Source organism: Crocodylus porosus, unplaced genomic scaffold (genome assembly GCF_001723895.1).
Source record: "Crocodylus porosus isolate Cpor-Errol unplaced genomic scaffold, CroPor_comp1, whole genome shotgun sequence".
NCBI classification, from domain to species: Eukaryota; Metazoa; Chordata; order Crocodylia; family Crocodylidae; genus Crocodylus; species Crocodylus porosus.
The window spans coordinates 2,058,470-2,086,076 of NW_017728932.1; the positions used below are offsets into that span (position 1 = coordinate 2,058,470).

General features: G+C 41.3%; 1 protein-coding gene across 9 annotated transcripts in view; it reads right to left on the reverse strand.

The window, feature by feature from the left end:
• Nucleotides 1-27,607, reverse strand: part of CUX1 (cut like homeobox 1) — a 411,425-nt gene that overhangs the window by 77,128 nt on the left and 306,690 nt on the right. For 7 of the 9 annotated variants that reach the window (XM_019545421.1, XM_019545426.1, XM_019545425.1 and 4 more), the window contains 4 exons: nucleotides 26,498-26,599; nucleotides 24,516-25,342; nucleotides 22,337-22,502; nucleotides 21,603-21,659 (listed from right to left, as the gene is read on the reverse strand). The exons of the other annotated variants lie outside the window; for them this stretch is intronic. In XM_019545421.1, the coding sequence (XP_019400966.1) occupies nucleotides 21,603-21,659; nucleotides 22,337-22,502; nucleotides 24,516-25,342; nucleotides 26,498-26,599 (1,152 nt within the window). The remainder of the gene's footprint in view (nucleotides 1-21,602; nucleotides 21,660-22,336; nucleotides 22,503-24,515; nucleotides 25,343-26,497; nucleotides 26,600-27,607) is intronic. 9 annotated transcript variants of the gene reach the window in all.

Consider the following 27,607-nt stretch of genomic DNA (forward strand, 5'->3'; position numbering starts at 1 on the left):
TATATTCACATAGAAGGAAACCTCATTAAATATACTGTCTATTATTAAGCTGCTGCCAAAAGCGTGTGCTCAGCAATGGAAACCAACTATGCAGTTGATTAAATGTAGCCAATACTGAGCATGACTACAAAACACACGTCCCATATTGAACAAACATGATTTTTTTTAAAGATAATTTTTCGTGTTCCCATCCAAATCAGCCAAATGAATTCTAAATCCATGAGTCAGTCATGAACCATAAGTGGTCCTACTACTGGCAAACATCCTCCACCCCACCTGGGGCTCCACATGTTTCCAATTCCTTTGGCAGGCATCCTACATGCAGGCCCAAGCCCAGAGGCTTGGGGTTCAAATGCTCCTGAGTTTCCCCTGCCCTCAGCCATAAGCATTTATCCCCGGGTGTGACAAGGAAAGCCGCCTAGGGGATCATGGCATTTTCCCATACTGAACACACATACTAATGGGAAGCTACCACAAAGATAGGTTAGTGCAAACCACCAAAACAACATATGTAGCACTGCCCATTGTGCTTAGTCCTCCTCAGCACCAACTCTTTTTCAAATCACAGGCAGCCACTGCACAGAATACATTGTGACTTCCTCTTCACTCCCACAACTGAAGATGCACCTTTCTTTCCCATTTTCAATGATTTCTGTTGCTTCACCAGCCTTAGATGTCTGCCAAATGTCACAAAATGGGGCCCCAAACAGTTCACCCAGAATCCCTCTGTCACTCCATCTCTCAGCCTGGTGAATACGATTACCTCTCTCCCCACCCCCCCCATGAGGTAGAGCCAGACCATGTCACCCTGCACATTATTTGCATATACATTTTTGAAAGATCCCAGGACTTGTGACAAAAACATTTGGTTCCAGTAAAAAGTAGAAAGCTAATTAGCACATGGATTCTTTATGAGGGTTTTCTAGAGTATACGCACATACTGAGCAGTGCTGAGCTATGGGGTCATCGTGGCTTGAAATACTATTGACTCTGCTGGGGCCCAGCCCAATTAACTAAATGGTAAATCACAAGCCTTTTGGCTTTGGACTAATATCATGCATAGCTTGCACTCTACATAATTGGGTACAAAAGAACTGCTTAAAAGTGTGTTTATAGAGTACCTGGGCTAAAACTTGCAGCAGTTTCAAAAAAGGTAAAATATATCAGTTCTGGATTAATTAAATTTTCCATATGTAGAATCTAATTACTGGGGGAGTTGTCTTGTATTCAGGATCATCTTATATTTGAGTAAATATGGTACTATTCTCTGGATCAACTTGTAGGTCAGATGCAGAATGTGAACAACTCTGGGTATGTCTACACATGCATTAATGTGCTTTTCCAAACGTGCATTAAATTTAGTACCTCCAATGTGAGGTACTAAATTAACATGCATTAGGTTGCCTTAATGCACAGTAGTGCAAGCACTCGCTTTTTAGGTGACATTTAATGTATAGTAGCATAACAGCATGCTTTTTTATGTTCTGCTTTAATGCGCAGTAAAATAGGTTACTGTGCATTAAAGTGCACGTGTAGACACACCTCCGTTCTGCAATCTTTCCGTTTTTTTATATGAGTTCTTGGAGTCTTCTCGTTCAGGAACTGAGACATTTGTTCATCATTTTACACAGGGATTCAGAAGCAATGCTTGAAATCAAGAAAAAGTTATTTCCAAAGAACCCACAGTTAGTATAGATTGGCTATACAATATGATAGCCTCCTTCTTCAATATATCAAAATCTTGCAATGCATTCTCATGTACTGGAAAGGAATGAGTGCCAGTGGTAACTGGACACAGATGGGCACACGCAGAGAGATAGCATGTCCAACAGATGCTCCCGAGAAGAAAGTTCTGTGCATTTAGGGCTGAAGCACAGTTTTTATGGGGACTGTTTCATAGCTGTTGCCTTATCTTTTTTTTTGTTTTTTTATAGGTTTAACTCCCTTCTCTTCAAGAGCTTTCATCCAAATGTACTGTTATGAGGTCAGAATAAGGCAATAAATTTACACTTGGGCTCTTCTGTACATGATCCAAAAGATTTGCCTTTTTCTTCATTTAAACTCAGGAGAGGTGAACATTACGTACTTGCAAGAGAATAGCTAAGAGATCTAATATATTTCTTGTGATATAGATTATGATAATTATAGCTTACCATAGCAAAAGGTACTTTACTACAGTTCCAGAAATGCAAACTCAAGCTTTGAGCTGGACTAATGCCAAAGGCCACCTCAGTGAATCCAGCTGTAAATGGATACTTCATCATCTGGGCTCAGGAGTCAAAGGTGGCCAGATGAGTTGCTAGCTACATCAATAGCCTGTGTGCCATTGGCTGGAAAAAAACTGATGGGCATTAACCAATGGGCTGCTAGGATCAGGTGAACTTTTGATCTTGACCTTGAGATAAGCCTATTCAGCTGGAGGTACCTTTTAGGAGCAACAACTCTTCAGCTGTCCTATATGTGCACTACATCCACAGAAGAAAGACAGCTGGGGAACTAGTTTGAAACGATACAGAATTGACAGCTTGATTTGACTAGTTACAAACCAATCAAAACATCATGAACTTAACATGATCTTGCCACTAGTCCTAGATGTTTCTCTACTAAAAGAGGTATTTGGATGGTGGTACAATGAAACACTAACTGATGGACGTAATCTCATCTGTCCTAGGAGCATCACATTCTGGAAGGTGACATAACCCAGTGGGATGTCTGTGGCATGATTCCTTAAGCCAAATTACTTGTATTTATTTTGAGAAAGCATCTGGCATTTTGATTCAAGCTGCACACTCGTTTCTACAGATATGACAGCAAGTAGCTTCACTTCACTTCGCCCTTTTGCCAGCATAACATAATCAAAAAAGCCTTTTAGACGAGGAATGATTTAGAACAAAAGCATCCAAATCTTCACAGCAAAATAATTTATTGTATCAAGATTTTTTTTCTGTGGCACACTTGACCACCTACAAAGGAATGCATAGTATTTTATTAGCTCAAGAAGAGTAGAGCAGATAAGCTGTTGAACCTGTGTTACTAACATAAGCTTGGGTAATAAGCTGCCAAAAGACTCATGGGGAATAAAGTAAAAAACATGGAGATGTTGGGGAAAGACCATCTGAAACACAGAAGGTACTTAGGGGCCTCTAAAAGGATTAAGAAAAATATTATATTCTGAAGACAGCAGGCAGACAACAGCTGCCTGAAGTTTCAGACAGAAGTGGATTGAAAAAGCAGATCCACTATAATTTTCAGAGACAAATCTCTGCAGTTTATCTGATCCACTATTTAAATTTCAGTACACAGCCCTCTATCTGCAGTAATAATAACCTAAATTCCATTTAGTGTTCATTTGAGCAGTCAGGATAAAGTCATTTCTTATTATCTCCCCACTGTGTAAAAAACAGCTTGAAGGTAGGAAGTCAGCAAGCATTTTCACCAAAAAGTAATTATTGTAAGTGACATTTTTACTGCTGGCATGCCATAAGGCGAACTGTGCATTTGGAAGGACAAGTTGCTAAAACAAAATGACAGGGTACTCTGTGACATTCCGACAAGAACCCAAACATTATTTAACTGGCGGTTGGTTTGATGCACTGCTTTCCATAACGTCCATTGCTCGGGCTTCACGTCCATGCAAAATTGAAAGTTACTTTAAGTAAAGAGCAGAAGAGCAGCATAGTGCAGGCACTATTGGGAAGATAGTGTAAAAGGTTTTGTATTCAGATGATTCCTTTATGGGAAATTATTAAAGAAACATGAAGGAAGATAAATGTAAACGCAGGACTTTGCCACAACCTCCCAGAACAGATTTACTCACTTTTGCAAATGAATTAATGAGCAACAAACAGGGCTGGGTAGATTACATAAAATCAAACTGCTGGAGTCTAGGATTGGATTAGCATCTAGGTTCTCTCAACAATTAGGGTATATAATATCTTCATTTTAAAGATTTTAAACCAAAATACATTGGTCTATTTTCAATGACACACCTTTAGAACCAAATCCAATCCCAAAACAAGTCCACACCCATACTCCAATTAGGTTAGGCATTCAGTTTCCTAGGATTTGAATATTTTATGCAGAATTCAGGTTTCTTTTTTCTACACAGTGATTTTAACTCCTGAATGGGAATTTATGTCTTTTCAGGCTCTTCTAAAATACAGTAATGAGCTTTCTGTGCATCACTGGTGAAATGCAAGTCTGACCTACGTAAGTAATAAATCAGCAAAGCATGTATGGCACAATACTACAATAAAACCTTCTTATAACTAATTAATAGAACAGATCTATGAATGGTGAACATTTTCTCAAAGGTAGTGTTTTTAATGGATTTGCTTTAAATGAGCAAACCTTGCCTACTCACAATTTGCAAATTAATATGGCTTATGAAAATATGGACCTCTCCAGAGCCATAAATTTTTGGTGACACACAACACTATAAAGCATGCATGTGTATAAATTCATGGTAGCAAATGCCACCTAAAGATTATAGATTTTCATTATAACCTTCGGCGTAATATAGGTTTTTTTGGCAGGGGTTCCCCATTTTTTGCACAAAACCTATAACTTTGCAAAAAAATCCCTTTGGGTTTTAGCTTAAAGGGAAAAAATTAAATGAACCTCTTCAGCAATATGTGCATACATATCTCTCTCTATATGCATACATATACTGAGCAGTGCTGAGCTATGGGTCATCATGGCTTGAAATACTGTTATTTGCATACTGAATACTGTATATGCATAAATATCTATCTATAAAGAAAAAAAAACCACGACTCAAAAATTACTGGGAGAAAAAAATTAAACCTCAATCCCCTACCTGACAAATTTTTACATGCATGCAAATGCAGTAGATGCATAAGTGTTTCTAGAAACAGGGGCAAAGGTTGTGGGCATTTAAACCCCCCCCCCCCACTGCTTTTTGACAAGGATCAAGGGATTTTAAGATCAAGCCATAATTTTATATTGTATTTTCTACAGCTTTCTTCTAGTTTGAAGTTTTTATTTAAAATCATGTTTCCATATAAGGGCACCTGAGAAGCAGGAACATGGCTGGAGTTCTGAAAAGCCAACCTAAAATGAGGTTATTGAGCCTGTCTCGGAAGCAAACACATAAGCTGGGATATTCAAAAGCAATCAAGGGAGCTGGGCCCAGATTCTCATTTGAATAGGATTTGGGTCTCTAAGTCCCTTAGGCATTTCTTAAAACCCCATCCAACATGTTCAATAATACTCCAAAGGAAATCAATGCTATATACCTTTTGACTTCCGTGAGAGTAGGACCTGGTTGCAAGGCCTTGTTTATCTCACGCTTGTTAAGCACTAGTTCAGTTTCCTGTGCAGTAACTAAAGGTGGAAGCAGCAGGGTAGGTCAAATGCAGACAATTTTAGCTACAACATTTTAAGCACATTCCTAAGCATGAACTAATATGGAAAAGGTAGAGTCACTTATTTGCCTTGTACCACAATACCATAATCTTTTCATGTGTATCCTCAAAGTGCCTTAAATTATAATGTGATAAGGTAGCAACAAGCACAGTAGTGAAGTAGGCCAGTGCTCACTGTAAATTAACACTTTCATCACTGCCAGCATCTGTCCTTGAAAACCAGTGAGAAAAGTCCTTTCCCAGTCCCAAGAGAGGCTGTTTAAATTGACAGCTTGTTTAAATGACAGTGAAACAAATCCCCAACCACACCATGACTTACAGTTTGTAACCAGCCATGGTTCTAACCATGATTCATGTCCACACAGCATCAATAATGTTCAGTTTAGAGCTATGGCAGCTAACAGCATTTTACCCTTGCCAGAGGCACATGCTAACTTACTGTTGTCTTTCTATGACTGTTTTTTCAAAGTGCTGGCTGTGTAGACTATCCCTGTGTAAACTATTTGGCTGGCCACCTATTTTTCCCTCAGTGCCATGGGGTATCCCAGTGTACACTGACCCACGAACTGCTAGTACTCTTATAGGTCTGTCTTCCTGACAATCTATGCATTATGGCATAGCTGCCCAACTTTTCCCTGATGTGCTGATGCACTTACAGTTATGCCAAATGGTAGGGATGGATAGTCCAACATAGCTGCGATGGCAGAAAAAAACCCTGTTACAGTATATGGAAACAAACCAAACCATATGACTAAGCTGAGAGGACTGTGCCTCTAACTGGTCACAGAATCACAGCTTTATTTGCAGTGTAGATGTGACCCAAGGGAACAAACATAATCACTGATCATGAACCATCAAGCATATAGAGAAACACTACATTTAATCTTGTACAAAGGGGCATAACTAAAGGTAATGGGATAAAATAAAGGAGAAAGAAATTAAAGCTATCAGGAAAAGCTGCTGGGCAATAACTGCAATAGGAACACCATTAAATTGGAGACTTTAAACAATGTTGGCAAAAACTGAAAGACTTTGGAATTGCCCAGTGATGGACCAGATGATAGCAGAATTGTTGACTGCATGCTTGTAATTAGTCATTGTATAACTGCACACAAAAGCAGCAAATTAGGAACTTGTGTTAGCATATAGATGACCACAGTTTCAAGAATCACCACTTTGAGTTAATTTAAAAATAGTTTTCTAAAATTAAATTAAATTTTAATTTCTATAATTAACTAACACAGACATCCTGGCTGCCAAGGCATTGTTGTATATTACCAATCCTCCACTAATAACCTAATTTCTCCATGTTAACATAGCTCATTTCTGAAGAAGCTGGTATTGTTTTAAGAAAAACTTTTACAAAATGATCCTCAGTAACCTTATTATTAAGGCAGCTTGTGTGTAGGAACAGTTCTACTGAGAGGTCACAGACAAAGCTAGTATTTAAGTCGCCTTACTGTAATCAAAGATCAATCATTGTATGACAACAGCTTTTTTGCTCATTGATTCAATGCTTCTCGGAGATCCAAATTCAGTTTTTACTGTAACATCTTCACTGATACTACAGTTGATGACTACGTGGTTAAAGACTAGAGCCTTACCATGTTATCACTATCAGGGCTGTCCCTCTTTCCAGAGCAAGCCTGTAACCTCATTAGCATACCCAGGTACTGCTATAACCGTCTTCAAGATCTTAACCTCTTGTTTGCCCCTGGACATACCGGGTGCAACAGCATACATATGTACAGTGTACACCCTGTTCTGTAGAGAAAAACATTTTCCTCCAGTAAACAATGTGGACATTCATTTGCCAGAGGCAAGCTACTCAAGGGGCTAACGACTGGATTCTTTTTCTCGTTGTAAAGGCCGACCTATCACCAGTCATATATGTTGGTATTGTGGATTGCTCATCATCTTAGCAGAAAGCAACTGAATAGACTGACCCTGCATGCTACCGTGCTAAATGCAATACTATTCTGAGGAGTACTGGTTAAAGTACTGAAACAAAATGACATTTACATTGTATGCAACGATATTATAAAAGCTAGTAAGGTACATTATTTTACACATCCTCATAATCTCTCCATACTGCTTTACTTAATTTGTGATAAAATTATTGAGAAAGGGTACTTAATGTAGGACAGTCAGTAAAAGTAATTTATCATCTTCCCGCTTCGGTGCTCACGTTATCAGCGAACTCATTTTCTGCATTCATCATGCAATCAGCCTATTATTTGCATATTAATCAGGCAGTGGACCATGAAAGAGCCGCATCCCAGCCAAATGCTTCACTATCTCAGGAGGAACACTCAGTAATTATCATACATCAGTGTTATGATGTGGTAATTGATTATAACATCTTTCTGTTGCCCCTGGGGAGTCCCACTGCTAACCCAGCTTCAGGCATTCTGTGCAGATTTTTCTCTGAAAATTACAGAAACCATTGCTGTTCTTTTAATAAAAGATTCTCTCTACCTTTGCAATAGTATAGTGTCTGTGAATTTCCAAGTTACCCTCTCCCCTTTTAAAAAAAAAAAAGAGCCAAAAAACAACCACCCAAACCTCACAAGGAAAAAAAAAAAAAGATCACCTCAAAACATGAAATAAAATCAGTTAGGCTTGTTCTTGCTCGTCCTCTGCTTTCAAGGTCTGATGGCTTTTTAGGTACCGATATTGCTTACATAATACCCTTCTCCATCAAACAAAATAAAATGTTGCAACTTCAATACATAGTAATTGCAAAGTTCGTACAGAGGCAGTTTAACTGCTTTATTTAGGTGCCAAATGACAGGCTAATTTTGGTCCTCTTGTAAAGGACAAATGAAACATCTGCCAGTTCAAACTTGAACTATTTTTAGGATCCAAGTTCCAAAGGGGTAAAAAAGAAAAACAAATAAAAAGACAAAACTGAACTTACACTGAAGCTAATCTAATGACTTGTTTGTTCATTTGTGTGAAGATACAGACAGACGGCAGAGTGGGAGGGGGGCAGCCTCTACCACCTGTACACATCCCAACCTCTTTAGAAAGCAAAGATGAAAGGGGGTGTACAATGTTGGAAAAGGCATCTGAGAGGTGGATGTGATGAAGTGTTATAGGGGAAATCAGCTTTGCCTATGTTCTAATGCTAGGCTAGGCTAAGTGTAGGAGGAATGGAAGGAAAAATCTGCAAAAATAAAATGGGGGGGGGGGGCGGGGGAGAGAGTTTTAAGCATTATCCAGGAGACTGATTTGAGATGTTCTGAGCACCGATGTCAAAAGATGTTGCCGGTTTCACACCACATTTATAAACGTGATCCTGTTCTAGAGTTAAAAGTACATTTTCTAACAAGGGCACTGTAGAGTTTAAAATACTATTTTTAAGAAACAAATTTTCTGAAACATATAATTATTACCAGATGTGATCATTAAAAGTCTAAGAAATTTGTAAAGTACAATTAGTTTTTCACTTTTGCTCTTTGTTCAGATTTTGCATTTCACTTGGCTTGGGACAATAAAAATGGACTAATTTGTTTCATTTTTCATTATATTGATTTCTGTTCTAACCTTCTGCATTTCGTATGTGAGCAATATTATATATCAATATTGGGGTAACTGGGAAAATAGTTTCTATTAGAATTAAAAGAACCAGGGAAATACATATTTTCACTTCACGCTTCTTATAAACTTTAACAACCTCAAATCACTTGCAAAATTAGTCTGATTTTTTCTTTTTTTCTCTGCTTCCACACAAACACAAAAGGACAAGCCAAAATAATTTGAAGGATACCTTATTGTCCAGTAATGTTCTGTTTTCTCTACTTGAGAATGATTTTCTGTATTTTTCAACTAATACGCAGCATCTTAAAATCTAAGCATGTGATTTAATTACCTGTCCCAGGCATAATCTGTTTCTTTTCAGCACAGAACATTTACTTCACCGTTTCAAGAGTAGATCTTGGGAAACAGATCTGCCTTACAGCTTTTTCCATTATGGGATGGAAGTAATAACATGTGGATTTGGAACATACACTTTATTTTAGTGTTTCAGGAGAGAAATAGTCCACTATCTGTTGTACAAATCCAACGCAAAGTAATATTCATCCACTTCAAGAACATTTCACTAAATTGCTGGATAATCTAAAGCTGCCTCAGTACCAGAGGACTGGAGAGTTGCCAGTGTGACTCACATATTTAAAAAGGGGGCTCTAGGGGGACACAGGGAACTATAAGCCAGCGAGCCTAACTTCTGTTCCTGGAAAACTGGTAGAAACAATAATAATAAAAACGAATTGTTCAGCACGTGGATGAGCATGACTTGCAGGGGAAGAATCAACATGGCTTTGTCTCGCCAATCTATTAGAATTCCTTGAGGTTGTCAATAAGCAGGTGGATTGGGGCGATCCAATCTGACGTGGTATATTTGGGCTTCCAAATATCGTTTGACAAAGTCCCCCATCAGAGGCTTTTAACTAAGGTAGTCATGGGATTCTAGGAAAAGTTTGCTCATGGATCAGAAATTGACTTAAAATAGAAAGCAAAAACTAAATATAAAAACCAGTCAGTCTTCACGATGGCAAGTAGTAAACAGCAGGGTCCCCCAGGGATCCATGCTGGCACCAGTGCTGTTTAACATATTCATAAATAATCTGGAAAAGGGGGTGAGTAGCGAGGTGGCAAAATTTGCAGATGACAAAATTATTCAAGGAGGTAAAGCCCAAGCTAGGAGGAACTACAGAAGGATCTGACACTACTGAGCCTACAGGCAACTAAATAGCAGATGGAATTCAAGGTATAACATGTAAAGTGATGCACATGGGCAAAAATAACGCACACTATACCTACACTATGATGGGCTCTACATTAGCTGTTACTACACAGGAAAGAGACCTGGGAATCACTGTGGACAGTTCACCAAAAACCATCAACTCAGTGCTCAGCAGCCATCAAAAGGCAAACAAAATATTAGGGATTATTAAGAAGGGAACTGTAAACAACACTGAAAGTATCATCATGCCTCTTTATAAATCTATGGTGCATCCACATTTTGAATACTGTACCAGTTGTGATCCCAACACCTCAAAAAGAATAGAAAAGAACTAGAGAAGGCACAGAGAAGGCCAACAAGGATGATCAGTGGTACGGAGGGAATTCCATATGAGGAGAGAATAAGACTAAGCCTATTCATCAGTTTAGAAAAGGGATGCTTGAAGGGTGATGTAAGGGTTTACAAATTACTAAACGGTAAAGAGAAAGTAAATAGGGATTTCACAATACAAGAACTAGGGGTCACAAAATGAAACTAGTAGGTAGTAAGTTTAAAACTAATAAAATAAAGTTCTTTTTCACACGGCGTGTAATTAAAGTCTGAATTCATTGCCACCAGATGTGCAAGCTGATGGTTTAGCCAGATTCAAAAAAGGGACTGGTCAAATTCTTGGAAGAAAGGAGTATCATTGATACTCATGCTACTGAGCATGGGAATTAGGGGTACAGCCTTTGAATCGGAACTTCCTAGACCTTAAATGCTGGAGGCTGCAAGCGAGAGGAACATGGGAACAAACCCTGGTCAGACTCAGTTCACTCTCCCTTCCAGCATCTACTCTCTGCCACTGTGTGACGCAGGCCTATTGGCTACATTTAAGGGACCATGGGCCTAGGGCCACCAAGAAAAACTATAAGCCTCCCTTAAAAAAGAAGGCCTCTATGAAAGTAACAAATAATTTCTTGGGACAAATGAAAAAGAAAACAGGGAAGGGAGCAAGGGCACAGGTTCAAAATAAGAGGTCCGGAAGGAGATGCTGAGCAGAGCACACAGGTCAGTGTCCACTGCCCCTTGGATGAGTTGAGGGAGTTGGTGGACACCAACCAGTGAAACTGCTTAGAGATGTGAACAGAAGAGTGACTGGAAGCCAGCCCCACATTTGCCCAGGTTCCCCCTGGCCAGAGCCAGGAAAAGATTAACTAGGAGGTCCCAGGGCTTGATGGAGCCACAGATGAGGAGTGCATAACAAAAAGGTGTGGGGAGATATGCAGCCAGAAGCTCAGCAGAAGGTGCTGGAGGAGCACACTCAAGGTAGGAGTGGGCCAGGGTCCTCCCCTGTTTGCAAAAGGAGCAGTGGTTGGGGGGGTCTGTAAAGTGCACCACATACACTATGCGGCAATAGCTGCACGCAGGAGCCACCAGCTGAGGTCCCTGGGGGCTCATGGAATCAGGGTGGGATACAGACTTGTCCACCAGGGACACTTGCCCCTGGCCCTTGCCTAGAGTGTCCCGCCATTTGTTATCCAGGCAGGACACAAAGACTGGATGTGAAGCACAAGTATGTAGAGCTGCCTGCAGGGGCAGTGGCCCCACAATTAGCTCTGGAGGGCTGGGGATATTGGGGAACGGGGACTGTCTTTGTGCACAACCTGGTTGATACAGGTGAAAGCAGTGGGTGGCAGGGCAGCCTTTACCTCCTGGAGTAAGTGACAGAGAGCACACAGCGTGGGCAGCTCCATGTGCCAGGCCAGCAGAAAGAGATGTACCCACCCCTGCTTGACATAGTCCAGGAGGTCTCTGATATAAGTGATGTTGGCCAGGACCCTCCTCCAGGGCATCGAAGGCACCACTGACACCAGCTGGGGATTTGTCAGCAGAGGCTCAGCGAGGCCTGGCAACCAGAGATGGAGACCAGCCTCCAGGCCCTGAGGAGGTCCTGGTAGAAAGCTGGCAGCTCCTCCAGGTCTTGCTTGGGAAGACCTCCCAGGTAGAAGAGCTGCTGATCATATCATAACCCCCAGAGGCAGCTGAGAAAGATCAGGCACCACATTGCCTGGCTAACTGGCACTGTACACAAGCCTCTGCAGCGCCTGAAGGCAGAAAGGGTAGCCCTAGCTGCTGGGCTGAGCAACTGGGCTTGCAGAGCTCCGAGAAGGCTAAGTGGGCAGGGTGCCTGCTAACGAGGCACCGATTGTTTCTGTAGGTGGTGCTAATTTGGCTTTGTTTGCAGATCCATTACCATTCCCACCCCCTGTGGAGGAGGAGCCCTGTGGTCCTCTCCTGGGGAGACTGACCAGGGGTGAGGTTTCCTCTGTCTCATTGGCTGTCCCCTTGTTGGGGGCCTCCAGCTTGCTAGCCCCCTCAGGGAGCTCTTGCCCTGCCATTGGGAGGCTAGGTGGGAAGGAGTCGAGTGGGGTGCAGGAGGGGGAGCTGTGCACTCCCCACATCCCCACCTGTAGGGAGTCCAGGGTGCCTCCTCTGGCTCCACTGGGTGGGGGAGGCTGCATGTGCGAGAGAGAGATGGGCTGGGGGACATGCACAAAAAGACAAACAAGAACACACATGGGGGGCGGGGGAAGCATGTTGCTGGTTTACTCAGCCACACACAAAACACTCGGCGAACAGGAATGCAGCACAAGACTCACCATAGGAGGGTAAACACAGGGGCACTGCTGGAGCAGCTAGCAGGAACGTCGGTGATGCTGCTGGTAGAGGGGCCCCACTGGTGTTGTGGGGCTTACTCCAAATTATGTCCCTGTGGCAGCAGGTGCTGGTAGTAAGTGAGGCAGGGGGCTTTCTTTCCCCACAAGAGGGGAGGGGGGCTGTAGGTCCAGGTGAGATGGTGGTGGTGGTAAGGACAGCAGGAACCTGCAGCAGCTCAGGCTCCTGCTGCTCCCTGGCCCAGCAGCTCCAGCAGCAGCTGGGGGAAGGGATGGTGCCACCTGTGGACACAGGCCTATTTGTTATGCCATAGGGAAGTGTTGGCCTAGGCCCAAGTAAAGCTATAAACCTTCCTTAAAATGCAGGCCACTGAGGACATAACAGTTAATTCGTTAGGGAAAATAAAAGAAAAACGGAAAGGTGTGAGGGTCATAGATTTATAACAAGGGCAGTGAGGTGGGACGCTAAGCACAGCACACGGACAGTGCCCAGGATACTGGGCAGTAGGGCTGTACGAAGCTTCAGTCATTGATTTGATTTGGCAGAGATTAGGCCCAATTCGGCGGCTGAATCGCCAAATCCGAATCAAAGTAGGAGACCCTTTATTCTCTCCAAATTGATTCGATGATTCAGACATAGACAGAGCTTTAAATGTTTTTTCCCCAAGACCTCTAGGTAGCAGGCGGCTTGTGAATGCTGAGATGCTGGGGCGGATGGAGCATCCCACGGGAACGTGGGGGGCGGGCAGTCCCCAGTGCGCTCAGCAGCGGACCTGGAAGTGGACCAGAAGCACTTCCGGTCTACTTCCAGAACTGCTGGGGAGTGTACGGGGACCCGCCCCCCTGGTGATTAGTGCCTACTGAGTCTGGGGGAGAACCCAGGGTCCCCCCCCCATGGCTGATCGCTGATCGGGGGCTGAGGGGAGGGGCGCATGGGAGGTCCCCTGCGCGTTTGGCAGCGGACCCGGAAGTGGACTGGAAGTACTTCTGGTCCACTTCTGGGTTTGCCACCCAGCATACAGGGGCCCGTCCTGCACTCCTCTGGGATGCTCCATCCGCCCCACCATTTCAGTGTTCACGAGCCACGCCTGGTACAAGGTATGTAGAAAAAACCCATATAAAGTTGTGTCTACTGCAGAAGTGCTGATTCTCTGAAATCGGCATCGAATCTTCAGATTCGGCCAAATCGAATTGGGACAGTGATCCGAATCAACGAATCGAATCACTGGTCTCACTTTGGGCCGAATCCAAATCGGAATTGAAGACGGCCCATTTTGCACACCCCTGCTGGGCGGGATGGACTTATGGTCTGACCCATAAACGGCAATTCTTATGTTCATAAATCAGTTGGAAGCGTCTATGAGTGTAACCTGAAGCAGCAACCTGATTCTCAGCCAGGGTCCCCGGGCACACAGGAGGAGGTACTTTGAAGGGTGCCTCAAGGTCCAAAAAGAAAAGCAGATAAGGCGCACCAAAAGGTTCAGTTCCTATCTAGCCATTGCTCCATCCCCGCTGCCTGGCTCCTCTACAAGGAGGTAAGAACAATAATAAAGAAGTTAGCTTCTCAAATGGGGTGCCGCTCAATTGACAAAAGTTATGGAGAAGTGCCTGGAATCCAAAAAGGTTAAGCCAGTGGTTCTCAAGGGAACGAAATGAAACATCCCATCACCATAACCACTGGACAAGCACCCTGATAGGACTTCCTCCAGAGGCTAAACCTTGTAGCTTCCTATGAAAAGACATGTGCTACATTTCTCTCTAAGTAACCAGAAGACCAGCATGACCTCTTTCCAGTGACAAATGTGTGTCCCCTAGTGATGTGCCTTTCCTGACTCTTCACAGCTGCAAACCCTCCAGACCCCCTCTCAATTCGCTGAAAAGTGCCTGACCTTCTTCCCAGCTGTCTAACCCTCCTGACTTCTCTCTTTCCTTCAAGCTACCAGACCTTCCAGCACCACAATATGAATACTGATGCCTTCTTTAATATTACTGCTGCTTGCTGACTTGGAATCAGCTGCTTTAAGACTGATTTTAAAACATGAGACCATTCTTTCCTACCCAGCTCACTCCTGGAGTTCACAGCAGGCAGAAAGGTCCACTGGTGACATAAAAAACAGGAAGGTAAGAGGGTGGGGGTCCTCTTGGATAAGGAAAAAAAATCCCAAAACAAAGGAGGAATACAGAAAAATGACTATTCATGAATAAAAAACAATAAAACATAGAAACACAAGTTGAGGGCTATCAACTTAATAGACCAGGTTCGAGTTAAGATTGAAAAGAATAAGTTATCAAGGAGATTATATATTTAGAATGATCTTGAAATATATTAGAGCCAGAAATTCTAATGGAAGCTTTTCTAGAAGTAAAGAGTTCATGAACAGTGTTTCAACGCTGTATTTCTTTAAACTTTAAATACTGTGCTGAACTAGAAGACTCCTAAGAGCATGGACATATCTGCTGCTCTTCTATACCTGCCTGACAAGGGCAGCAGTAAGAATAACTGGCATCTTATTTCAAGTTTAACATGTGCACTCAGGAATTATCAATGGGGTAGGAATTATTTTGTCTTTACAAATGGAGAAATAGAGTCACCATGATGAAGTGACTTGCTCGAAGCTAGTGACAGAACTGGTGACAAGAAACAGTACTGTCATGCCAGAGTTGGGGCCTCCCGACTTAAAACTCAGAACACAGGACAGCGGATCTACAGCATCTGTATTCACAGCCCGACCAAAAGGGAAACATCTAAACAAACCAGAGGCTGCAAAGGACTGTGGGCTGCTCCAAATCAGAGGAGAGAGATCCTCATTCATTTTTCCTAGTAAGTTAAACTCAATTTCAGAATATTGTGCAAGTTCCTTTCCCTCCACTTTAATAGGAAAACACTGTTGTTTGGTACCCATGTTGCGTCAACAAGAAATCTTTGCTGATAGCACTAGCATTCGTGAGTGGGGATTTTATAATGCCAAAAGCGCTTTGGTACTGGTGAAGAGATGATCGACACGAGGGAATTGGACTGCAGAAATTTTGATCACTATTTAGCTAGTATACCTAGGTTGCCAGTAAAAGTGAGTAGAGAAACAGGTATTAGTAAATGAAGTTGTAACATGTACAAAAGATAAATAGATACCTGTGTGATAAAGATATCACCTGTACTTAAGGGACTATGCAAAATAATAGTGGGCAAGGCAGGAATTTCACTTAAATCATCAACTATTTACCAGGCATGAATAATATACACCGAACAACGGCTATGCAAAACAGACTGAAGAACAGGTCTGGAAAAGAAACAGAAATGACAAAATGATTTCTAGTGAGGATGTCAATGCTGCATTAAGAACTAAGTTTAATACTGATTTTGTACTTCATTTCAAGGTCCCAATAAGGTGCTATGGACAGTGATTTTCCTGGCTGTGTTCATCTTAGAAAGGTTGCCAGGGAGGTTTTCATGGTCCAAATGTCAGAGAAATGGCACGGAATTAGATCATACACATAACAGACAGACTATAACAGCTGGCCTTGTAAGAAGCCAACTGATATCCTAGTGCTTGAAATCAACACAGCTAAGGCCAGCTACTTCAGAGCTGCAACCTCACTACATAGCAATGATATGGAAACAACCACTTCTCCTGTTAGAATAACATTTCAACATTAAAATAAGAGGTTGATTCTGCTGTGCTACCAATCCAGCTTAAAGAAACTACTCTTAAACATATTCCTATCTGACTCATACCAATAAAACATAACCCCCACAACCAAATTTAAAGTGACAAAAAACAAGTATTCTGATTTAAACTAAATAAGGAACTTCTGTCTTATGACTCAGCTGTAGAAAAGGTCAAGCGATGCCACTTCTCCATATTTCTTGATATAAAGTCACATTCATTAACGGCATTTCAAACCATAAATAACTTCGTTAACCAGAATGCTTGCACTCAATTACAGAAATAAGTGCAAAGAGTTATTACCCTTGTAGATAAAAGAATCCAAATCTGGGATGGTCTCTCAAGGTCACAGTCTCAGATGACCATGCACATGAGCATATGGTGCTAATCATTAAAGTTGTCAATAGATTAATCTGTACTACCTGGTAGAGAACTCCTATGACAGTTGTGCTCCTTCAAACTACAGATCTATAAACATTAAAGGAAAGAGTAATGAGAAGTGGGATTAGGGCTTTTCCATGCCCTGCGTCTTTTCAATATATTTCCTCAAGAGGTCAGACTGACTATAGATCTCAGTGGATCCAGGTGCAAAGTACCACACCTGTCTTCACTATATATAGGTCACAACAGTAATTAAAACAGGAATGAAAACCACCTAACAACTTTGTTACTGGATGAATGGGGACATTTACTCAATCCAATATCAACTACTGTTTACCTGTTAGCCTCTGGTACTGAGATATCACCAAAATGAGTACAGTGCAGAGGTTTGTACCGACAAAAATCTCTACAACAGTAAACCACATAGTTGTGTTCAGAATGTTTTACACATCTTCCCAAAAAGATAATAAAGATCAATCGTCCCCATTACAAATGCTTTATTTTTAAGAAGGAAGCTTTCATGTAACGTTTTAGTGATCTCAATACAGTAGATTTTCAGTTTTAAATCACTGGATAATATGCAATTATCTCAAGCTGGATTCTGATTTTAAAAAAATGCTTTAATTAGCTCCTCATATTATGCTGCTATAATCCTTTCTTCAATTCCCATGAGCATTACTATTGCTAAGCAGCATGAGGTTAGGAATGATGGATGATACCCAGAAAGGAAGACAAACAAAAGGGAAATTCAAAATCCCCCGAGATCACCCGCAGCTGTATCGGCAAATGAAGATTTCCACATTAGGTCACAAGGAGACCCTTATAGAAACATGTACTCAAAAAGGCATTCAAGTCTTTAATATACTATATAGATGATGTCCTTCACAAAGGATAAAAAACAAGAAAAGTAAAATAAAAATTAATCTTTCCTGGGGCCATGAAGGAAAACAGCAACACTGGTTTCCAGTTTACCAAAAATTAAAAAAAAGAGACAGACATCATAGTCTGATGTAATACTGATGCTCATTAAGAAAAGCTCCCAAAGAGTCCAAGCAAAGTTACTACAGAAGTCGTGTATGATACAAGTGCTCAAAACACTCATTTGTATACCTTTGCCTAATGCATGTGGCAACCATCCAGTTCCAACCCAGCTCTGACCATCAATAATGCAACTAAATAAGGGCAAGATTCACCAAGAGAAAATGCTGATGCAGTTGGGTGACATTAATTTGGTTTTTTTTCCATGTGAATTAGTCCATGCTTTTGACACATAAATCATTAAAAAGGCAGATTTACCCAAGGGCATTAGAGCAGTTAGGTGGAAAGACACATGCAGAAAATGTAGAGGGCATGCTGATATTATTTTTGACCATCTACAGATACCATCTGGGTGCAAAACTTATTCAATGGAAGTTTCACAATGCTTTCTTGATTACCTGAGCAACACCAGAAGCTCACAAACACAATGTACAGAAGAACGTAAGGTTATATTTTGATATCAACATCATTTCTTGCAAATACTTAAATGAAACCTGACAAAGGTGTGCTTGGCCCTTTTTTGGTTTATTTTTTAAGAGATAAGCGTGTGTGTGTAGGTTATCTATATCTTTCTCTATATAGATATCTATACACACACACATGCACACACACACACTAATGTACCACAAAGTGAAGTCTTGAAAGCTTTTTATTTCAAGTTTTGCTTTACTTAACTTTTCCAATTAGAAATCAAGCACATAAAATCTTGCCTTCCATGGCGTTGCTGGAAAAAGCCCTGGGGGGAAAAAAAAAGCACAGGGGAATTGGGGTTGGTGCTTTTTCAGACCTCGGGCAAAGGGGCAAAGTTGGACATTGTACAAATGCATCCATTTTTACCAACTGTTTGTCAGGGTTCTGAGTTGAAAAAAGTGCTAACAAAAGAAACCAGTAAAAACAAATGTAAGGAAAGGTACTTTGTGCCTGCAAGCTTGTCAAAAAAATCTCTCCTGAGTATGCAGTTGTTTCAGTGAAAGATATAAAAGATATCACCTGCAGAAATCTTTGCCTCACATCCTTTTTGGCACACCAAAGGAAAGTATAGTCCCTTGTTCTAAGCTTTCATATCCTTAGTAGTTTCACCAAGAATTAACAAGTAGACAAGATATTACCAGTGAATTCTAACAGAAACAATTATATTATTTTTTCCCCTAATCATTACAAAGAAGCAACAAAAGGGGTTGAATCTATGTTTCCCCTCATTTGCCTTAAGGAACAAATAAAGGATGGCCATCAATAATATGCTCCATTCAGCTAATAACAATTTAACATGTTACAAAACATTAGCTCGAGGGCAGTAACCAACAGACTGGAAGGGGGGCGCGGGCGTGCAAGGGAGCAGAACAGAATATCACACTAGCACATCTGAACTTCCTGAAGGAAATAACTGTTAGCTAGTAGCCATCCTCCTGGGAACCTATAAGGTGGTCAGACGGCAACACTGTAGATCTGTCTTTCAGCGCTTGTCTAATTACCGTTAGAGAACAGTACATTGGTTAATAATGAAAATAGAGCCGTTCACCCTCCCCTCCCATTTGAAACTCCTCCAAGTTTTAAGTGACTTTATAACATGCATTTTTATTTTCTGTTTTCTTTAATATTTTTTAAAGTACTTAAAAAATATTTTAAAAAACAGAACAGTGACTACTATATGTTGGAGGAATGTTATATAGGGTTACTGTATTTCCAGTTCCAAAAAAGACGACGCCTGTCAGGGGGGACACCTCGCTCCCAAAACATAGCTCCCTGGCACTGCCAATGTCCCTCACTGCCAACTGGCAGCCCCCCATCCCTGTTGCTGCCCCTCATTCCCAACCCACAGTCCCCCTCACCTCCCCAGGCCATGCTGTTGCCCCTCATTCCTGACCCGCAGCCCCGTCTCTGCTGTTGCCCCTCACTCCCGACCTGCAACCCCTTGGCATTGCCAGTGCCCCACACTTCTGGCCTGCAAGCCCCCTGCCCCTCCCAGCACCTCACTACCAAGCCACAGCACCCCCAGCCAGACTGGACCAGAGTGCGGCGACTCAGATTTGTACAGAAAGCATTGGATTGAGTCCAGCCCCAGCACATATAGGAAGGAATAGGAGGCGAGGCCTGCGCCACGCCACGCCACGCCACGCCATGCCGTCTGGCCATGCTCCCCCTCCACAGAGGTAGTGTCTCCTGGCTGCTCTGCCCCTGCAAGCACAGGCACCAGCACCTGTGCTGCCGGCCCTGCCATGGAGCTTTCCACTGCCAAAGGGCCCCCTCCACCCCCTCTCCCTGCTGGAAGGGCAGGCACCCCCACCCTGCTCCCACTGCCCTGCGGCAGCCCCAGTCCCTGCTCCCCATACACATTTACCTGCAACTAGCTGCTGAGCCTGGTCCCACCCGCCTGCCTGGCTGCATGCCGGCCAAGCGTGCGCATGCACACAGATGTACATGATGCCCGCCTCCAGTCACCCTCCTCCTGCTCCCACCAGCGAAACAGAGCAAAATCCCAGACTTTTGTTCAAATTAAAAAAAACACCACCTGGACGGAGATTGGAGGGCCCAAAAAGAGGACATGTCTGGGAAAACTCAGATGTATGGTAACCCTAATATTATAGAAAAACCAGCCACTGCACATTTTAATGTAAAACAACATAAAAACCCCCTCAGGAAATTTATGTGTTCCCTAAATGCTTGCGCATAAGAAACAATAGTCCTGTGATTGCACAGAATGTCTCCAATTTTATTTAAGAAGGCGGTTTTACCTTCATATTTGGTTTCAATGGAAGCATTTTATCGTTATACATTCAACACTTACTGTTTTCTTCACAGGAAAACAGGCTGAAAATGAGGAAGAAACCCCCTTCCAGTGAGATATTCTAGGTTGTGAAATCATTTCCCAGAGAAAATGGTGAAAACCTCGTTATTTGGGACATTTAGCCTAAACTGAGCAATTTATAAGAAAAAAAGTCCTGTCCTGGAACAGCCAGGGGTAAACAGGATGACCTTAGGTCCTTCCTTTCCATTTCAGACTGCTGAACTCTCAAACATACAGCACCTGAGAGATCATCGTAGAAAACTCCACATCACAAATGTTATTAATCCAAAACATGGTATAAATGGCTTCCATCAATTAACTGTATCACTGGTTAAACCACATGTGTGGGCAGAGTTCGGTATCTAACAGCAGGAACCCAGCTGTTTTATATTTGAGCTTCCTCCTTCACTGTACTCATCTTCATAAAACCTTTAAACAATTCCTTTACATAAGCACTCTTCACTCATATTTGCCTAGTTTGCTTTTAGTAAAAGGAAGGGTTGAGAATCTACATATTTAGCAAACTTTGAAAAATAAATGCATAATGTGGTCTCTTCTCAAACTACAAATAAGAAAAGCAGATATAGAATAAATGAGCATAGAAAAAATATGCCAAAAATAAAGCAGCCAGGGTATGTAGATCACATTACAAATGAAAGGCTTCTGTTTTACAGCCATTGTCACATGTCAAACTGATAGTCTGAACTATGGCAAAAAATACAGAGCCAATGATCTCTTAGATCAGATACAGTTTCCTAGCTGAATATATTTTGCTAAATGCTTGCGCATTTCAAACTTACCATAGCAACAAGGAAGGAATAAATTGATTCTTAAAAAAATACTGCTCCTGGATGACACAACACAGTCCTCTAGGCAGTAGAAATGTAACATGATTGGTTGCAAACTCATTCATTGTATTTTTTGAAATCAGCTGCTTACCTGAGCTTGCACATCCCTGCTGTAGGGAATCCTGCAACGATGTTACAGAGTGGAGGACTAGACAAGAGAGAAAAGTAAAATCAAGGAACAATAAAGGAGACCACCAATGACCTAAAACAACTACTATAAAACATTAAATAGGCTAAACAATTAGCCAAATGCCAACCTCAGTTTACAGCCATGTAAGTTGGCAGTGTTATATAGGTGTAACTGAAGGCAAAATGTGGTCTGGTATTACTTTAATCCATCACTAGATACTACTCACCTTACAGCAACACTGGAAAAGCAATGGTAAAAACCAGAATCACAACCCACATTTCCCTTTCTAAGCTTACTTTCTTTTTTTATTGGTTAAAAAAATTAATTGCTCAGAGAACTTCAGAAATAGTCTCTTCAGTAATAAGCCCTATTAAAATGTAACTCAATTCAATTTTTCCATGGCTTTTCAGTGTTTTATCCAAAGTCACTTGAATTGTACCCTGTATTTTTGTAAAAACACTATCATCTTAATGGTAAAATTCAGTGAGTTCCACTTACAGACTGAGAAGAATCTAATCCCTCTGACGTAAAATCCCAGATAGTCCCTTAACAAAAGGTTTTGAAGTCAAGGAGAAGTGGACAGCTCTACTTATACAAATGGCAGAGCGAACACAGGAAAAAACAATCTTGCTTTGTACAACTTTACAAAGAATTCCTCCTCCTCAACTTAAATAACAGGGTGGAATTTTAATTACCTTGTCCTTGTTGTTGCCCTTGTGCAGGGAGGACGCACTGTCCCAGCTCACCGTTCAGCCAGAGCTGCATGCGAATAAATGGTTCTCGGCCTTTTTGCGTCAATTTACTCCATGGCTTTGGCCTAGATAGCATATCGCTGACACTCCCTTGAGATAAGCCTAATACCTGGAGCGATACAACCACGAACAGTATATTAACATATTTGGTTTAGGTGTGTGTAGCTTTTGCAATACATTTATTTCTTGTATGATGCACATGTCAGTTATATATTAATCTTAAAAGAATGTACACAAATAGAATCCAAATACACAACATATTTACTCAAATCTAAGATTACTCTGAATGCAAGATGACCACTCAATAAACAGATTCTATAAATGGAAAATTTATGAAATCTGTTATATTTTTCTGTGCATAGAATCTAACTATTGGAGGGTTGCTGAGAGGGGGAAGACAGTGTGCGTGGGGGGGGGAGGGGGACACGGTGTGGGGAGAACAAGCAGCTTGCCCCTTGCTTGTGCCTGCCCCCCTGCAGGCTTGCCTCCCCTTCCTCCTTCATCTGTGTTCCCCCTTCCACCCCTCCCCCCCAGCTTCTTCCTTCCCCTCCGTTGCACAGCTCCTCCTCTCCCATTTCACCATGCAGCCTCTGCTTCCCCACTTTCCCCAACCCCTTACTGTTCTGTTTTGCAAGGGTCCATTCCCACTCTAGCTTGAGGCACTGAGCATGGGCTCAGCTGGGGCCATGCTCAGGTCCCTGGGCTGCAGCATGGGCAAAGCCTGCTGGTGTAGAACCCAGGTAAGGGGGCAGAAAGAGGGGCAAGTGGGAAAGCAGAGACTGTGTGGGGGGGGTGAGGTGGGAGAAAGAGAGGCTGCAGGGGAGAGGTGGCAGAGTGTAAGTAACAGCTGTGGCTATGGCCCTGACTCCAGGTAAGGGCTGGAGACCAAGACACAGCAGCGCCCCCAAGCAATTCCAAGATGAAGGGCTCACCTCCCCTTTTAAAACGGACAAAATACCTCATCTTAGAATCAAGTAAATATGGTATTATATAATACAAAATATGTATTTTATAATTCAACTGAAATGCTTTTCTCCATCAAACATTAGTTTAGGAGCATGTGTTCTTCCTGCGAGAGGTCATGTCATTGGGAACACCAAAAGGATGCTACAGAGCTGCATACTTCAGTATTTTGTGCAATTCAAAGTCATCAATTCTAGCAAGAGAAATCCAGAGACCCAGTCTTAAGCTGGTAAGTTTTTAGGAAATGGTTTTCATGGTTTAAAAAAAAATTTACAAAGATATTTGGAATCTTTTTAAGTTTACCATCACAGTCTGTTAATCCATCTTTACATTTCAACTAATGTAACATTTCAGACTATGGAGTTAGCATCCACTCTTTAATAAAAGGTGCCAAGGAATCTTTATCAAGTCCCTTCCCCGCCTCCACCCAAATTAAATTTTAGATAGTACCTACAGTAGCAGAGTCACATTTTCATGCTGGGATGTTAGCTCAATACTGAACCAAATAGATTAATGGCACTGGCTAAAATCACCAACACATTATCCTACAGCCTGCTAGGTGCTTCTTGGTAATTTCCATCCAAATAATGGCCCGTTCTAATCCTACTCATCTGTTTACATGTACAGGGATCAGAATCCAAAGCACTGTGGCTTCAGAATGCCAAATACTACAATGTATATCTGCCTCATCAGAAAAGTACTAAAGTACGCAGGGGGGCTGGACACATACTGGATGAATAGTGACTGTACTCAAAATTCTTATCTAAATTTAGGATCATAGAGCAGAAGGATTTTTTAAAATCTCCCTATATGGGGACAAATATAGCTACCAAATAGTCCATGAGTTCATTGCATTAAACACTGTACCTTAATATGTCATCCAACTTAAAATGATTACGGCTCAGGAGAAATTAGCTTTGTGTTGTTACCATTGAAGACATCTTTTTGTACAAAAGTAACAAGCTTGAAATTTCAGAGTTTGAGGACTCATACTTTTCATTTATAAGTACATATTTTTGAATACTGAATATGCAAAATGTTGCTGTCCAATATACTATTCCTATACCTATTCCTAATTCTGTGCATTCAAAAACCAACTGAAAAACAGAGCATTGCATGTTTAAAATGTCAGTAGAATGAAGAAAAATCACTTCTTTACCTTTTCCCCAAAGATCCTTTGGCAGATGCCATTCTTTGCTAGCTTTTCTTTGACCTGACGAGTTAGCTCTATTGTATCCACTTCCTGGTACATGTAAATCTCATACTGCTCGGGCGTCAGTGGAGGAACTGAGGGTTTGGATGGCTTTGACAAAGGTACAATGGGTGAAGAAGGGAGGGGGCTGTTTTGTGGTGTCTCGCTGTGACTTACTCCAGTCATGCTCAATTCAGAGCTCTGAGAGTATGGAGATTCAGCGTTTGGCCACTCTTTCCAGTATTCTGAAGAGGATGGTCCTTGGAGCTGACTACGGTCTGGCCTAGCCTGGTTGCTGACCTTTTCTTTTCCACTGCTGACTTCCTCAGCTTTTGTATCTTCAGGAAGAGCTGCGTTTCTTCTGTCATGCTGAACAGTATTCCACCAATGGTCCTTCCAAACACCACCCCGTCCCAATTCATTTTTAACGTGCCTCAGCATACCTTGTGCAGGATCAGTTACTCCATGAAGCTCTAAAACTGGTGTCTCTGGGGGCTCCTTTTTTAGCCCAGAGAGGTTCTGCAATGCAGAGATACTAGAATCCGTAACAGATGAATGTTTCTTCAGAGACATGGCCAGTGAAGGGTAACTGGAAACTGAAGACATTGCAGGTGTAGATACCAGTTTAGGGGACAAAATGGAAATGTCAGCTTGAGACAAAGGCGGTGTTTTTAAGGCAGGTTCGAGGGCAGCCTGCTGTGCCTCCATTTCACGTCGGGCTTGCTGCAGAATGGACCGAATGGCATCATCAGAATTCCCACTGCTAGTTGCAGAAGGTGGCTGAGCCGGCTCAGCTATGAAAAGCAAACCAAAAATGGAATTAACATAAGAAAGTATATTCTTCTCAGTTCAATGACGCTGTAAACATTTCCTGAAAAGCTGCAAGAGGACCAAGGGGCTGCAATACATTCCCATATATTTAAAACTTGATTTTCAATGATTGAACAAAGCAACATTTTCAAAATTACTTATTAAAAAGCATGTATACAGGTGTGTATAGACATCCCAAGTATATTAAGGCGTGATGACCATTTGTAGATATCCAGCTCCCCTAAACAATTTTAAGGTCTCAGTAACAGGTACTCTCTCTCCCACAAACAAATTATATACAAACAGAAGTAAAACCAGGGCATCTGGGGATATCAATAATGCCTTATTTCAGAGGGAGTGCAGAGTTTTGGTACCATACGCAACGTTAAACATTTTCAAAGACTTGCATAAAGGACTTTGTTTTTATTTTGCCAAATTACTTGGTATGGTTCTCTCTTTTTCTTATTATGTACTCCAGAATTAACTAGCTCTAAAAGTACTAATTTTAAAAAATTCAATAATTAAAAAAAAAATCCTAACACAAATGGTTTGGCCGTAAGCCTTCCCATTGCCATGCGATATCTTAGTCCTACTCCTTCAGATACTGCAATCACCCTAGTTTAATTTCAAAACTAAATATCCTAAGTATTAAAGGAACATCTATTTCTTTAAAACAAGGAAATTTAATGCAGTGCTCTTTCTAGTCAGTTAGTTCCTTAAGCAGAACTCAAAAGTTGTAAAGAGCTGTGAATTCACGGAAAATTGCGCCACAGCATCAAGAAATGCCTTTTGCATGGTTAGAACCATTTTCTAAAGCTTTTTAAAACAACAGAAGGTTAAAAGCTACCTCAGTCCAACCTCAACCTGCTAAACATTGGAAAGTGCGTTTCATAGTAACCTTCTCTCATGAGCAAGGTAGGAATAAGGAAAAGAACTGTGACCCTCCTTATAGGTATGGTCTAGCCCTAAGTATATAAAGTTAAACATAGTATAGTTTATATACACAAGCATTGCCTCACTCAAAAGATGCAGCTCCGCCAAAGTACATTCAAGATTTTAAGAACATAATTAACTGACCAGAAAGCTCATGTTAATTAAGTCCAGGAGTAAAAGGAACAGGCAGCAAAGTGAGTCCATACCTGTTTTCTGTACTTGCAGCTCCCTTTTGGCTTGTTCTAGAATGGATTTGATGGCTTCGTCAGAGCCACTCTCTGTTGTTCGAATTCTTGTTGTGATGTTACCTGAAGAGAAAAATGAAACTAAAAATCTTAAGCAATTTTTTTTGCAAATATGGAGTGTACATACTTATTAAATACCATTGGTAAATTCACAGTGATAAAAGATTGTAGAGGTGTTTGTAAACACAACTTGGGAAGGTTTACGATTTATCACTTATTGTACTGGTAGCTCATTTCATAATTAAAAAACCCTTGTATTTTCTTACAAAGATATGGTACGGGCCCGTCACAATGCTAAGAATTTTTAACATATGCCCAAACCATGGAACAAAGCCTTGTACTTAACTTTGTGTTACCCAAGTTGTTCTAAGCAACAGGACTTTTAAGAAGTGTTTAATCTCTTCAAATTGTTTCTCCTCATTTTGAAGTTAAAAAATGTGATAACATGTACCATTTTTAAAAGATTGTATCAGCTGGTTAGGCCTCAACCAAATCAGAATACATCATACATTTATCCCTGATGGGAATCTAACCTACAGAACATTGGGCATAGCAAAGGAAGTGATATTTACCCTATTTTAATTACCACTTGAGTATGTCTGTACAATAAGAGAGACATATATTTAAGCCTGAATACCCCAACAATTAGGTCTTACTATTTTTTAAAGAAAGGTAAAAATGAAGCAAAATACTTCATTTTTTATGATTCTGAAAGCTATGTCAGTTCCACATACTTTTTATAATATTACAATTTGTTAGCTATCCACATGCACATCATTAACTGGAAGTGTAATATTTCCAGCTAGGAGCAAATCATCTGTGTGGTTTTGGGGAGATTTTCCTTTGAGTTTCCTCTTTTACCAATCTTGTTAAAAGGAAAACTCTGGAATTGGTTTAAAACCATGCAAAATGTTTAAGCTTAAATAGCATCTTTTGGTCCTTCAACAAGAACTGTGCTAACTTTTGCTGTATCTTGCTACGATATATGAAAAAACTGAACAGAGAGAAGTTCCGCACTATTTTAACAGCCATCTACTGCATATTTGTCAACATGTTATACCTTCATTCTCC